Source organism: Dreissena polymorpha, chromosome 2 (assembly GCF_020536995.1).
Source record: "Dreissena polymorpha isolate Duluth1 chromosome 2, UMN_Dpol_1.0, whole genome shotgun sequence".
NCBI lineage: Eukaryota > Metazoa > Mollusca > Bivalvia > Myida > Dreissenidae > Dreissena > Dreissena polymorpha.
Window position 1 is genome coordinate 49,197,741 of NC_068356.1, and position 16,220 is coordinate 49,213,960.

General features: G+C 35.2%; 1 protein-coding gene across 22 annotated transcripts in view; it reads left to right on the forward strand.

The window, feature by feature from the left end:
• The window catches only part of LOC127866971 (uncharacterized), a 49,547-nt gene that overhangs the window by 31,229 nt on the left and 2,098 nt on the right, over positions 1-16,220 (forward strand). For 12 of the 22 annotated variants that reach the window (XM_052407858.1, XM_052407851.1, XM_052407856.1 and 9 more), the window contains one exon: positions 10,846-15,688. The exons of 8 other annotated variants lie outside the window; for them this stretch is intronic. In XM_052407858.1, coding sequence (XP_052263818.1) covers positions 10,862-12,052 — 1,191 coding nt within the window. In that variant the 5' untranslated portion in view covers positions 10,846-10,861 and the 3' untranslated portion in view covers positions 12,053-15,688. Of the gene's footprint in view, positions 1-9,725; positions 10,542-10,845; positions 15,689-16,220 lie in introns of those variants that run through there. 2 more of the 22 variants (XM_052407857.1, XM_052407850.1) reach the window with 2 other exon arrangements.

Consider the following 16,220-nt stretch of genomic DNA (forward strand, 5'->3'; position numbering starts at 1 on the left):
AGCGGAAAGTGTCGTCCCTGATAGCCTGTGCGGACTGCACAGGATAATCTGGGACGGCACTTAACGCACATGCAGTATGCCCAGTTTTCTCAGAACACGACACGCGTTTTTTTATCTGCACAGTTCTTCTCTGCACCACAACCACATCAATCACGTGGTGTTGTGTCACTGTATCTCATCAATAACGTGGTGTTGTGTCAGCGTATCTCATCAATCACGTGGTGTTGTGTCAGTGTATCTCATCAATAACGTGGTGTTGTGTATGTGTATCTCATCAATCACGTGGTGTTGTGTCAGTGTATGTCATCAATCACGTGGTGTTGTGTCAGTGTATCTCATCAATCACGCGGTGTTGTGTCAGTGTATCTCATCAATCACGTGGTGTGTGTCCGCCTAACTCATCAATCACGTGGTGTTGTGTCAGTGTATCCATCGCAACCACATCAATTACGTGGTGTTGTGTCAGTGTATCTCATTATTGTTTAATGCACCAATAGATAAAACACCGCAATTATATGTGAAGATGAAGTAAAAAAATAGATTAACCAGTAAAACGCGATTCATGTATACATATTTCGAAAATGTGTACGAACAGACCTTTTTAGTGGTTTGCCGTATTTGCATTTGGCTCATTTTTATAATCGGGGTCGTGCCAAATAAATCGGTCTGTTTAGTGGAATTATTCTTATTAAATAAATAAAAAAATTATATTTATCATATTATCGTTTAGAACAGATTCTATCGACCAATCAATGATCGAGTAATCGGGTGCGCCGGTTGGTATCGACCTGTCCGTCATTGTCCAGACAAGCCGAATGTCTAGCCGCTATTGCATTCAACAAATGTTGTTTATTTTCTTCGATAACATAATACGTGTATGAAGTATGGTAAAACGGTGTCAAGGGAATTTATGTAAGTCGGACGGTCGGCATAATTTTCAAAATTATGGATGTCTAGTATATTTATTTCTATATATAGAATATTTCTTACGGAACAGAACAGAACAATATTTTATTTCTCCCAGGTATACATAGATACAACATGGGGAACATATAATATGCATGTTACAAAATACATATTTTGTTTCCGGTTCAAGTGTGGTACATTTTGTTGTATGGGGGAAGTCATATAAACAATGTGAATCAATTTGCAGCTTTTATATATAGATGCTTTGATATTTTATAGTTTTAATTCTTAATACGGTAAAGATGGAAAAAGCATGTTTACAAAAAGAACATTTGTAATAATAGTAAGACATGTAGTAGTCATCACATCAACGGCGAGATAATAATAATAATAATAATAATACGATGAAGAAGAATCAACATCAATGTCATAATCACAATAATCATAATTATAATAATGGCACAATTACAAGTGACAAATAGCATCAGGATAAGGAATGAATTTCGCGATCATCAATCAAGCACATATTTAACAGTGTTACAGTGTAGGTTGCTCTCGAAACAATTATCAGGCGTTTAATTTTGTGTTTTCAAAGTAAACTCTTTTTAAGAAAATCTATTTTTAACAAATATGAATATAGATATGCTATGTATTGTATATAAGAGTAAATACATCTCGCAATTTAAACATCATACTATAATAATATAAGCGACAGGTGGCTACGCCGCTGTGATATTTACATACGGGTCTTTGCGACCTCGTTTGAGACCGTGTGCAGTTATAGAGAATAATAGGTGGCAACCTATTATTCTATTTATTCTGTCATATTAACAACATTCGTTGAAATGTTTCTAAAATATATAGTTTTCCAGTATTTTGTGTTTAAATATTTAATATGGGAAAAAACACGCCGCAGCAAAAACATTGTGACGTCACGTCATGCAAAACGCTTAGGCTAGCATTCCGTCTTGTTAAACAACACAGAAATCGAAACAATCGTTATTAATTCAATACACAAAGACGAAATTATGCTGTTAAAATAATAATTTTTAAACAAACAGTACTTTATACGTATGTTGTAATTTTTTTAATTGAAAACAAGTATATTTTATAAAAAGAAAATAGTACAGGCGTGCGCATGCGCGAACAGAAACTGACGGATATTCGAGGTCACGTGGTCATCTAGCCTAATTTATCCTACAGTTAAATGATTTTATAGAACAAATACGACTCATAAAGAAAAGATAAGGTTTTCTCCACAATTATTTTTAGATCAGGTTTCTTCCACACTTATTTTAAGAACATTACGTAGGAACTATTTTTTTGGCCTTTCACCCCTGATTACGTCATTTAGATCATTGGGTACGCAGTCGTTTAACGAGTTGCGAGTGTGTGTGTGTGTTTACGATGGATTATTATAATATTATGAATGTGAAAAACACAGTGTTTGGATATAAAACTGGAATGAAACTGGTGAGACTGCATTTTCGATTTAGTTAAAATGTCGAATGTACTCGAATAACGCGATGTTTTGTTAAACAATTAATGGATTAAATTTAAGAAAAGTGTCAGTGAATTGTTCTTTAACTTTTCGAAGGAAATCGATGTCGAATTAAAATGGTAATTTTTTGATGGTTTAGTCGTTCCTTTGTCAGTCGATCAAAGAATGTCTATCCACAAGGAATTGCCTGCTTACACCCAGTGCTTTAAAATGGAAAAGATGGATGGCGATGAAGAAATTTGTCTAGAATTTTAACTCGTAACGGAAGCAAATTAAACATTACGAAAATACACATGGACGTGGTTATTATACATTCGGTGAGTAGAACAATACTTTTATGTTAGTAAGTATAAAGTGTGTTAAAAGAAGAGTTGTTTAAAGACTAAAATTAACAATATCGGCGGGAATAAATGCTGAATCATGCTTCACGTAGCCACGGTATGTGTCTACACATTTTGTAAATACAAAAAATGTATCAAAATGGCGGGAGCCATGTTTGTTTTTTGGTTTTTTACAGTGGTGAAACAAGAATTGTAGTTTGAACACAACCGTCTGTGTTCTACTTGAGTGTGTTACATTTGGAACGCTGATTAAATTTGAATCGAGGCGTATAGCGATATGTTGTCTCGTTACTTTTCTTTTGCGTGGAATTCTGGAGGACTATTTCGATTTCCGTAAACAGGAACGATCACAATAAATATTACTACGCAATGTAAGATTCAGTTAATTTAATGTGTTTTTGCTTTTATTTTAGGAATAAATTAAATAAAACAATATTGTAGGATAAATAGAATACTATGTTAGTGTGATTGTGTACTTAAATTTATCCCACTCGTGTCAGAAAGGCTTACAAGGCTCGGCAAGCCCCGCCATGTAAACCTTTCTTCACTCGTGGGATAAATTTAAGTACACAATCACACTAACATAGTATTGATTCTCTATATCTATTGGGATATTAGGTTACCTGGTTATCGGGCTTATTTAAAGGCATGTGACAGGATAAAGAATTGACCAGTCGCCAAATTATCGATCGCTCCGCCCACAAAGTCACGTGGTCTAGTGATTAGAAAACTCCGACAAGCAGATCGCAATTATAGCGGATTACGTGAGGGAAATTCTATATTTGTAATGATGTATTATGCTCTTTTCTATAAAATAAATTATAAAATCTGTGTAAACTCTTAAAAATTACGTCCATCCCATATGTACAACACGCTTTGTTTGTCGGACAAAATGGCGGCCAGATAAGCGTTGCTGAGGGGTGTGTGAAAAATCGATATCTGATTGGCTGATTGACAAAATGTGGGCGGAGTTGGCGACTGGTCAATTGTACATTGCCTCGTGTGAAGATTATCGGTTATGGCAGGCGCGTGTGTTCTACAGAGTTCAAGTGCAAAGTTAATTGGCTACTGCTCGAGAGATTAAGGAAGGGCATTTTACAGTTGAAAAGTAAATGCTTTTACAAAGTACAAACATAAGGGTTATAGGTGTTCGATAGATTTGAATTGTTAAAAAGCATAGTAAGTGAGAGTTGAGGCATTGGCGTTTGTTGTTGATGTTTAAGAAATAAGTGTTCGACCTTTACAGCCTAGTCTAATGCCTGGTATATTTCTTCATTATTTTGCCCCCCCCCCCCTTCGAAGAAGAGGGGGTATATTGCTTTGCTCATGTCGGTCGGTCGGTCGGTAGGTCGGTCCGTCCACCAGGTGGTTTTCGGATGATAACTCAAGAACGCTTGGGGCAAGAATCATGAAACTTCATAGGTACATTGATCATGACTCGCAGATGATCCCTATTGATTTTGAGGTCACTAGGTCAAAGGTCACAGGTGAAGGTCACAGTTACTGGAAATAGGCATTATAAATGTATAAGGATTTAGCATGGTTCAAACAAGGGAAACAACTACGGTTTATGCATGTTCTTTTTATTACAGATTTGCCTCCCTTTAATTCATTCAAAATCTCATTTTACAGCAGAGATTTCAAATCTGACCTGTAAATGAGCCCCATATTTACTGCCAGTGCTAGGTTACCTTTTCCCATTTGATCATTCTTAAGTATTGGTATTGTAATGCTGCTACTGCTGCTGCTACTGCTTCTACTACTACCACCACCACCACCACCACCACCACCACCACCTATTCTACCATGTACTACTTCTACTACTACTGCCACTACTACTACTATTTTTACTACTACTACTACTACTACTACTACTACTACTACTACTACTACTACTATTACTACTACTACTACTACTACTACTACTACTACTACTACACCACATTCAACCACCACCACCACCGTTCACAGTGACAAAAAACGTATTCACACAATGGCTGCTACTACAACTTATAGCCCATATAGGGGGGCATGCATGTTTTACAAACAGCCCTTGTTATTTTGGTAAATCTCGAAAGCTGTTTCATTTCTGCTATTGATGTCGGCGTAATGATTTCATTAAACGTTACAGAAATTGCTTTAAGCAAACAGCGCAGACCCTGATGAGACGACGCATCACGAGGCGTCTCATCTAGGTCTACGCTGTTTGCCAAGGCCTTTTACTAGACGCTAGGCATAAATGGGTTAGGCATTGAATTTAAACCATTTTTAAAGCCGAAACGTCATCTTTACAAGCGCGACTGGTAGCTTCGATGTGTTGAATAACCGAAATCACCATTATAGAACGTTAATTAAGTCCAGAAAATACCAAACTTATTATTTGTAGCACTTTCAATTATAACAATTTGATCAATTGTCCGAGATATTTTGGCATAGTGCCGTCAATGCTGCAGTCGTTGCCTCTCCTCCGTGCTTAATAAGCCAATATTTCCAATAACAAAAGAATAAGCGGATAGAAAAGTGCACATAATGCAAAATTGCAAGTATTTTTTAAATATAAGAACACAGCATTTAGAGTATAGACTCTCTGTTACTGATGTCAATAAGGTTTCAAATTGAAAGGAGCATTCACAAACTATTTTGATTTTCGTGAGTTGAATGTGCTATTTTTCTATCCGCTTATTCTTTTTTATTGGAAATAAATATTTTCACATCGTTGCAGAAACAGATTGCTGCATCTCCTATAAGACTATTGTAATACCGCATTTCTAAATCACAGGGGAAACGGTTGTCCTTTTCCAAGCCTTCCCTGATTTTGTGCAGACGAAATAGATATTTAATATAGTATTTCGTAATTCTTTATTTTTAGAAAATAACCATCTACAAGGCAAACTTAAAAGAATTACGTCCCTTGAAAACAAAGGGAGACAATTATATTACTCCTTATGCGAGGTAGGGGACTTTTATTGCTTGGCAATGGTCTTGTTCTTCATAAATAAATGTTTTGATAGCCTTTTACATTTTCATTCAGACAACTAATCCTTTAGCATTTAATTCAGCTGAAACTATCCTGTATCTTGCAAATAGACTTTCAACGCCATCGGCGCTCTCGTTTGAAAATGAGGCATTAGAATTTTGTTTACAGTATACTATGTAAAATAGATGTCCAAATCAATTATGTTTATGTAAATAGCTCAAAAGATATTTGATTGCATGTTTTCTATTTCGCGCAGTTTTGGTATTGTTCACAAATTCGAATATTTCATATAATACTTCGGACTTAATTGGTGAAAATTTGCTCAAGACTTCAAAGGTCGATAAAACTCGGGCAGCTATGCCGAATTTATGTTACCTTAGAGGCAGGCAATGGGGCGGAATCTCAGGCCATAAGTCGCAAATAAAGTCACGTCTTTGCGGCGTTGCATCGCAGCTTCATTGTTTCGGGTTAAACTATTCTTTCGATTTTCATGCCTGTAACATCATGAACATAATTTTTTACACTGACTCATCTCTCGTCTGCTGAACCACGTGAGCTGTCTGTAGCCATCGTTACTTTTATCGCTCGGAAACGAGCAATTCATAACACTTCAAATGTTGCGAAATCGGTTCTGTTTAACAATAGCAACGTCTGATAGCAGTTGTCGAGTGATATTTTCAAGAATTCATTAGACCGGCGCGGAAATTGTTGTCTCTCTTTAGTGTTTGACAAGATACATGTTGGGGACGGAGTGTATGAATATTTCATATGATAGAAAGTGTAAAGCAGACCTATAGTGGATACAACGCTCGGCCATCGATGTCTATCTAAACATTCGTTCAGCGACTTTGTGTTGCTTCATGCGTGGCGGCTTTCCCCCCCCCCCCCCAGTTTCTAAAAACAGTATTTGTGTGTTTCTGATTTCCACAACTCGTCTTTTATTGTAAGCATAATAGATGACAGTTTCTGTTACGAACCCATTTAGAAATATACTAACGTCATTTTTTAGAGAAACACGACAAAAAAGGCGTTGTTAACCCATTCATGCCTAGTGGACTCTCCCATCCTTCTAAATTGGACCAATTTATTTCCAAAATTAGGGATGTCTAGTATATTTATGTATATATTAAGAATATTTTTTACAGAAATCTCCTTAAGCAAACAGCGCAGACCCTGATGAGACTCCGCATCTTGCGGCGTCTCATTTGGGTCTTCGCTGTTTGCCAAGGCCTTTTTTCTAGACGCTAGGCATAAATGGGTTAAATACGCATTAAAGATTCTGATTCTTTAAAACACTAGCACATAAACGCATAATAAGCGGAATATGTATTTGAACATAAAACATTAATATTGGTTAAAGATCCTAGGTTATCTTTAAACTGTGTTTTATTTTCAATTAATAATATTATGGTCTGTCAAAAAGTATGCTTGTTTAAATTTCGCTGCTAACTCGATCTCTCTCTGTGAATGTCGGAGTCTTCGGAAGTCGGGCTCTCCGTGTATGCTCATCTACGTTAACGGAAATATTTCCGGAGATAATCGGTAAAGCGGGCGTTTAAAATGTCAATGAAATCCGGAATAATGGCTGCTTTTTCATACCAAGAAATATATTTCTATTTCAAAAAACGTTTCGGTAACGCAATAAGGGTTTTATTCAGGCTTTGTTGATCGCGCAACAGTGCCACCATATTTTTTATACGAGATATAGATTTTTTTAAACAAAATGTAGTTTGAAGAATAAACATACGTTGCTTCTTTAACAACGCCAACAGAAATCCCGAACTGACACATAGCAAAGTTAAAGGTACGTATCATTATAATTGCATATAGAGATTAATCGAATGGTGCTAGAAGTATTGGTATTTATTGTTCAACATAATGTCATTCAGACAGACATAATGAAAACTCTTTGTATTTACATGCATGTTATTAAACATTCGTGCTGAAGCTTCCCATAATTCTTTCCAACCTTAGTCATCGGAATCGTTATTGACCAATAAACAACTGTTAATCGTAAAAACAACGTATGTAAGTATTAAAGTTTATCACATACTATGTGTACATGTGTTGTTTTATCACATGCTATACCCTGTTTCAAATGTAATACAACCATTACATTTTTTTAAATTACACATGTAATACAACATTTTTAAGCGTTTTCATTGGCTTAGTTTTCGTTTATTGACCAATCGCATTTTGTTATTTTGCTTTGTAAAAGCCGAGGCATTCCAAATGACGTCAGGAAATGTAAACAATATTCGAGATTTATCATTATGTTTGCGTAAATATTTATTTAATTTGCTCATTTAAAAGCATGTGATAAAAAAGATCTGACACTCGTTGTCATATCATACCATATTTTATTAAACTCGTCCAGGAAATTATTTAGTAAGCTCGCCAAAGGCTCGCTCACTAACAAAATTCCTGAATTCCTAAAATATGGTATGATATGACAACTCGTGCCAGATCCTATATATCTTCCTATTTCGTTTGTGCTAATTATTTCGTGTAGTGTACCGTAAATATTCATTTGGTGTGAGCAAGTAATTTTCGAGCTTTTATACCATTATGTATTGAGGGTTTATTTCTGGCAAAAACGACAGTATGATGTGAAAACGCATATGACTGAAACGAATGTTAGAGATTAATGAAAATATTAAACAGGTATTTTCGCGACAACTGTTCCACCGGTATTTATCTTTATAGTAGGCTTTAACAAAGGTTTCCTCGCAATAGACTTCCTTATTTGCGAATACATGTACAAATTTATTATATATGCAAATACCTCGAATCAAAATTTAAATCCCCACTTTGATTCGATGGCTCAACGGTGAAAAGAGCGCCGTGTCTTTTCGGAATTGACATGACGCCTTATCAGTGATCGCTCCGCCCACTTAATCACGTGGCTCAGCGGGAAGAAAACCTAGACAAGCTAGCACCAAAATGGCTTCTTTGCCTATAGACTGCATATAGATTTACGCGATATGCCGGATGATTTTATGGACTTGTTTAACACCATATTACACTTGTAAATGGGTTGATGCCATTTAGTTATTCTGCAAATGCAAAAAATATAGGATTAAAGAGAACATCATCTATTTATAACAGGTAAATCGGTACATTAAACACGCTCTCAAACGCTTGCGCGCTTACCGAAATCGAACCCGTTATTACGTATAATGGTGGTATTTGCAATAAATTAACACTTCACCGGTATTTACCCGTGTTATTAACAAAATTATTACCGAAACATTCCCCCTTACCCGTGTATTTGACACGAAATAGCGCTTTATAACTGGGAATTCGGTAAAGTTTAACGCGCTTTCTGACGCCGGGTGGGTACCTCAATCCCACATGTTATTGCGTATAAAAGTGATATTAATCATATTAAACATTGCTTATGGGACATTTATCAATCACTATAATTTAAAGCGCAAAAACAACACAGTAAGTTTGGACATTGTCTGATATAAAATTAGCGTTGTACGAAATGGAATACGGTCAGGCTATTATAAATTAATAAGGCTACCAATATCAGACGCTTCCCGAAGTTACCGCATTTATTGGTTAACTAATATCAGTAATAATAACTCTTTTACAAGAGCATTTATCGATACGTGTTTATTAAAATAATAACAAAATGGTTTTCACTTGTTTCTGACACACACAGAAACGCGATTTTTAACGGGGATTTCGTAAAGTAACACGAATTGGGTAACAAAATTCTCAATTATTTTACAAGCACACGTGACATCATACATGCTTAATAATGCTTAGTTATTGCTTATATGACATTTCAAGTTTGTGAAATAAATTAATGTTCTATAAAGGGGATCTTGGTAATTCTTGAAGCTTCCACTCTTGTCAAGACCGCATTGCCGCGTTGGAAATGGTATAAATTTAATTCATCTAATTATCTTTCTGGATACCAAATGTCAGAGTTGCATTAACCCTTTTTACACCGTTTTTACCATATTTCATTTCCGTTTTTTAATCCAAACAAAATAAACGAAACTCGTTTAAAAATGAGATCTAGGCATTCGAGCTCCTAGTGTGGATTAAAAGCGTTTAGTGGTGACACCACATGAGTGCAAATGTGTAGATACCGTTAATAAGATAATATATCACATGTCACCTTCAAATAACATGTATGATGTCAATTAGGTGCATTACTATCAGAGTAATAAAACACAACATGAATAAGGCTTCATGCTGGGTTTTATTTCTCTTTAAGTAATGCAGATGAACCTCGCTTCTGATCTAGTAACTGATAAAACTATTTTAAAAAGTGAAATATTATGTGATAATCAGATCGATAACATAAACTATTTAAACCTGCTAGTATATCCGATAAAAATATATTATAATTGTCTTTGACAGTGTTGACGTTCAGTTGTTCGTGGTGACGACCGCATGTATTTATACATCTCTTACACTTCTCAAGATCTCTTTTCGGCTTTGGAAACGATATAAATTAAATGTCACCAACTAATCTTTCAGGATATCGATTGTCCGAGTTACATAATCCCCATTGACACCGTTTAACCATTTATAATCGTTTTTTTAAAGAGGAAAACAAAAGAAACTCGTTGGAATAAAAGTGAACCTAAACATGTAGCTTGTCTAGAAAATGGCGGACAGGTCGTTGCTAACGAGTGCGCCCGATAAATCGATCGCTGATTGGTGGATCAATTCTAGTGGGCGGAGCGATCATAGATAAGGCGTCATGTCAATTGTTCGATTTTGCTACGTTGATAAGTCAATATGAGCGCGGTTTTAAACATGTGGTAGCAGTCGATAATTTCTGGATATATTGGTAGGTCTTTATAAATAAGATGAGAATGATATATAATAATTATTATTATTGTTGATTTGTTGTTTTGTTTAGTTTTCATGAGTATTTAAAAGATTCAGTATTTAAAAGTTTTTTCAATTTCTATAGGTAGTAGTGGTGGCGGCAGACTTATTTTAGTATAAGAAGTAGGAGTCGTATTATTAGTAGTTGTTGTTGTAGGAAAAGAATGAGGATGAGTAGTATTTGACCATCATCAGCTTCCTTATCATTCATATGTGCATGTAAAATGATGTATCATAAAATGCACACTATTTAACAATTCCAGTATCGAATGAGCGAGTATGCCGAAGGCGTCGCCCCGACCACGGGCCGCAGCCCCTGCCACGCGGCTGTCCAACTTCCAGTACTTTCTAATACTTACAGTGATCTCCGTCCTTAACGTCTGCTTTTTCCTGGGACTGGGTTTCTCGCCTTCGCATGTTCGCTGCTCCACGGACCTCGTCGTTCAGTTCGTGAATCTGTATCTCGAGAATAACGGTGCGACCGCCATCGGGGACATACTGCCGGAAACGTGCGCGAAACCCGCCCAGAAGTCATCGGACGAATTCGAAAGGTCGATACGGGAGATAGTCGCCCGTTGTCTTAATATCACGCAACGAAAAATAATGAAAAAATTGAGGGAACGGCCTTTATTGACGTTATTTACGACGTTCGCGGATCATATACATACGAATACTGAGAAGTTATTCGTGCATAATAATACATTGATGAACTGGGCTCGATTCAAACCGCATGCGAATGTAATACTCTTCACCAATGACTCTGTCTGGGACGATATAGCCAAGCAGAATGGCTGGGAAACGATATCGATTTCGGAACAGGCCGAGCGACCGCCGGAACTCAGGGAAATGTTTCGGCTCGCGTACGAGCGCTTCGATACGCCCTGGTACGGGTATGCGAACGCGGACATACTGTTCACAAACCAACTCATTGTAACCCTTGAGGATCTCAGTGACAAAGGCAACTTCACCGAAAAAAGCGTCCTATTAACTGGGCGCAGGACCAATATTGAGAAAATATCTCTTGTAAATGCCCGTTCAGACGGAAATCTTACTAAACACGCTAGAGATTACGGAACCTTATACCGCGAGGACGCGGAGGACTACTTTATTGCAACGAAACCGTTTCCATGGCAACGTATACTCCCCGTGGTGGTCGGTCGCCCTGGTTACGATAACTGGCTCGTGGCCGAGGCCCGGTGTAAACTACACACTGACGTCGTTGACGTCACAGAGACGATATTAGCGATTCACCAAACCACAGAAAAGGGCGGCAATAATGAGGGACATTACCACCCTCGCAGTACTCTCAATTTTGACTTGTTCAAACAAAACAAGATCAAGCCTAATTACTTGGCGGGACTTACCAGTTGCATTCCGTACTTTACTTATACTGATTTCTGTGACGTCGTTAGCGTTGAAGCTCGCAGTCGCGATCACTTCGGACCTCGTTGTGGCTGTGGTGTCAGATAATATTAGCTTTAGTTAGGGCATTAATATATTGTGTTCACATTTGATATTTATTTTACCATCAACCATAATCTCTGATTTAAACATGACATGCACGAAGTTTTGTTTGTTTAATATCTATACATTGACTGCAGTTCACTCTCTGTAAAATATTGTTCTGGTGTTAAAACATAATTCGTCAATCGTGGTCAGGTCATGTTATGGTCCAAATATAACATTTACACATGATTTTACATGTATTTTTAAATTTTAAAATTAGCATACGTTTAAATAAGCGAATTGTAAACTACTAGTGTGTACGCACTTGAATGCGAGATGTTGCAGAACCAAGATCAGTGTCCTGTGTGCGGGCAGCCTGAGCACTTCATTGTGAGATGTAATTATTACATCTCACAATGTAGTGCTCAGGCTGTCCGCACTACTAATAGATCTTAGAAGATCATACGCAATAGACATCGTACTCGTTGTGTTTTTTTCGCAGATAAAAAGTTAAAACAAGTAAAATATTTATTCTTTAAACAAAATATTTTAGATTTATTTTTATCATTCGCCTTGTCGTATTTTTTCATTCTTATGGAATGTAATGCTTTAAACTTGTGTGCAATATTTGTGTGCATAATGTTGCTGTTTCCATTTGTTCATAACCTTCAACCAGGCGCAATCAAGATTTCACTCAAGCCCTGGAATCTGGACTAAAAATTAACTATGACAAAACAAAACTCATATGGATAGGCTCCAAGAAATATAGTACACACTCAATAAAAACTAAATACAAACTTATATGGGGTTCAACCAATTTCAAAGTACTAGGTATCATATTTGATGTCAACCTAGAGAAAATGATTGATTATAATTATTCTAGCAAATTGACAATGTTACAAAATATCATAATTTTTTGGAAAAGGAGAAATATCTCACCTTTAGGAAAGATTACTGTAGTTAAATCCATGTTACTCCCCCTTTTCACTCATTTATTTATTGCTCTTCCCAGTCCAGGAGTACATATATTAAATCAAATACATAATTGTTTTTACAACTTCATATGGGATGATCCTTTAAAAATCAAACACAATATTCTTATCAAACCTTATGAAGAGGGAGGGCTGAATATGATAGATATATACTCATTTGAAAAAAGTATGAAGCTAACATGGATAAAGAAACTTGCACTATGTACAGGTAAATGCTTTGTATTAGTCTATTCACTGTTTGATGTTAAAAAAATGTTAAATATGGGTAATGCATATGTGCAAAAAATTGTTAAAAGATTAACTAACACATTTTGGAAAGATGTTCTTAATTACTATAGCATATATGTTAACACATTTAAGATTTGTACATTTGATGATGTATTAAATATGCCATTATTTTACAATGACAACTTTAAAATTGGTATGAATTGCATTTATGATAAGAACATGTATGAAAGAGGAATTAGACTTGTTAGAGACATATTATGTACCTCTGGAGGGTTTAAGACCAAGAATGATATTGAGAATTACACTGGAAAAGTGCTAAATTTTTTATTCTATGAAGGAGTTAAAAGAACTGTATCAGATTTTATTAAAAAATCAAGTTTTGCTACTGTTAACAAGTCAAACACCACTGGAGTATTTTTCTCTTCCTATCTGAATGTTATTGTTTTTAAAGCAAAACCAAATAAATCAATATATAGCACATATACATTTAATAAAGAAAAACCTACATGTCAAAATAAGTGGAATGAAATATTTAATAACATTGACTGGAAGTTTGTACATAACTTTGTTTTTGAAAACTCCAGAGATACATATATACAATGGCTTCAAACTAGAATTGTACACAGAATCTTGGGTACAAAATCTCTGTTATATAAAATGAAAATTGTTAACGACAATCTATGTTCTTTTTGTAAAAAACATGAGGAAACCTTAACTCATCTTTTCTGGGAATGTGAACACATTCAACCCATTATCAACTATATAAAATATTCAATGAATCTAAACAACATCAATTTTCCCAACATCTCTTGCCAAGATGTTCTACTTGGGATTTGTTCTGAAAAAATGACCCCCATTAATATTTTATTTCTTGAAATGAAAAGGTATGTTTTTATCTGTAAAAAACATAGTAAAATCCCAACAGTACCAGGGCTAAAAAATAGTTTTCAACTAGCATGGGAAATTCAAAAGCACACCATTTGCCAAGGATCGGAATTTCCAAATTGGTCAGTTGTAAGATTATTAATCAATGAACCCATAACTTAAAATGTACTTGCTTTACATTGATGTGCACTGAAATGAATGATTTCAACTATACACTGTGGTTTTGTTTTCACATATTTTGTTTGTTCAAATCTACACTTTCTTTACCTTTTACAAAAGAAAACAATGATATGTGTAGTACAAATCTCCATATTAAGTATGAAGATCCCTGTGTTATATAGAAAGTATATTTGCTACTTGTATTTTCTGTGCTTTCACAAAGTTTGTCATCTACTATGTATCTATGTATACATGCATACATTGTACATTGCTAAATATAAACTTGCATCCGCTGTTTATAAACGTGCAAATCATTTAGTTGTTTCTAACACAGGCTGTATTTAATTGCTACTAACACATAATTTTTGTAAGGTATGGAGTAGGATGGCCTCGACCTACACATACCTATTGACGAGGTAAATAAAGTTTTCTTATTAAAGAAAAAAAAAAAAAAAAAAAAAAAAAAAAAAAAAAAAAAGATTTCACTCAAGGTTAACCTTACATACTTAGTAACTTTAACAATTGAACTGGCTTGATAAAAGAATTCTTTTACAAATTTTAATTTATAGAACACTTTCTAACCGATTCCTGATTTAACACTGTTAGAACTTGTGTACGAAGCATACAGATAAATTATGTGATAATATTTCTGTTCCCATCGTGATATGTTGTTGAATATCTAATGAGGTGAAGGTAGTCTTACTTAATTTAGATAAAGTTAAATAACAGAAACAACTTCCCTGATGTGATATTTGTGGCGCTGATGTAAACAGGAATCATCGTATTTAAAAAAAAATCTCCAGCATTTATTCAAATATTATTTTAATTTGTTGATTTCAGACAATCACCAAAGTGTTATTTCGGAAATACACATATGTACACATATTTACCATTTTGTTTATACAAAAATTGAACAGTTGGCCATGCACTCATCAACTCCAGACTCCCTATGACCCAACCCCCTCTTAAGAGGCCACCCCGCTTAAGCAGCCAATTTGGCCGTTTCCCTTGACTGGCTGCTTAAGAGGGGTTGTACTGGACTGAATACTTTGAATTAGTTTACTATGTAGGATAACAGTCTCTCAGATTTATCGCATTTATGTTTAATTCAGGTTTATTAAATTGTGTACATAAGCGTAGCATCATGCACATTGAAAGTTCCAAGTTGGTGACAAAAATATGCAAATATTCTTTATAATTGGTACGATAACAATATACTGCATCAAAAAAAATAAACAAATATTGTTAAATAACAAAATATCATGTTGTTAAAACACAACAATTTATGTGTAATATAAAACTAATATTGTTGTTTTTGGCGAAATAACATACTGCGTTTAATGTACGTGAATATATGCACTGAATGTATTATAATAATAAACAGTATTTAAGTAAATTCAGGTCGTGTCTAGTTTCCTTGATTAATTATATTCACTACCAAATATCCACAGTTCAACGATAAATAAACCCCTCTTGGTATTCGTGGACCTGTTGGACTGGTAAAGCCTGGGCTCTAACTCGAGTCACGTTTTGGCATTTCAAATGCACTATATATAGCAAATTTAAGGGATTTATTTGTGTAAATAAAAGTTCACATTCGGAAATATTCACCTATGAGAGGCTTATATATTACGAACAAAGTAAAGATTAGCACAGATAAATAGTCCACTTATTGATTGTAAGAGTATGATATGAATGTAATACATTCACACAAGTATAATGGGTAATATAATACAGTGTTAACATTAACTTAGCGCTATCTTTTGAAACTCGTTGAACACATTCAGCCATGTCATTTCTTTCAATTATTTACATCGCATATACATTAAATAGTGTCGCTTATAATAAATTACGAAAATTTTGAATAAGACATTCAATCCATTCGGTCTTCATATAACAACCATTTCCCTTTTCAGAAAATGCAGAAT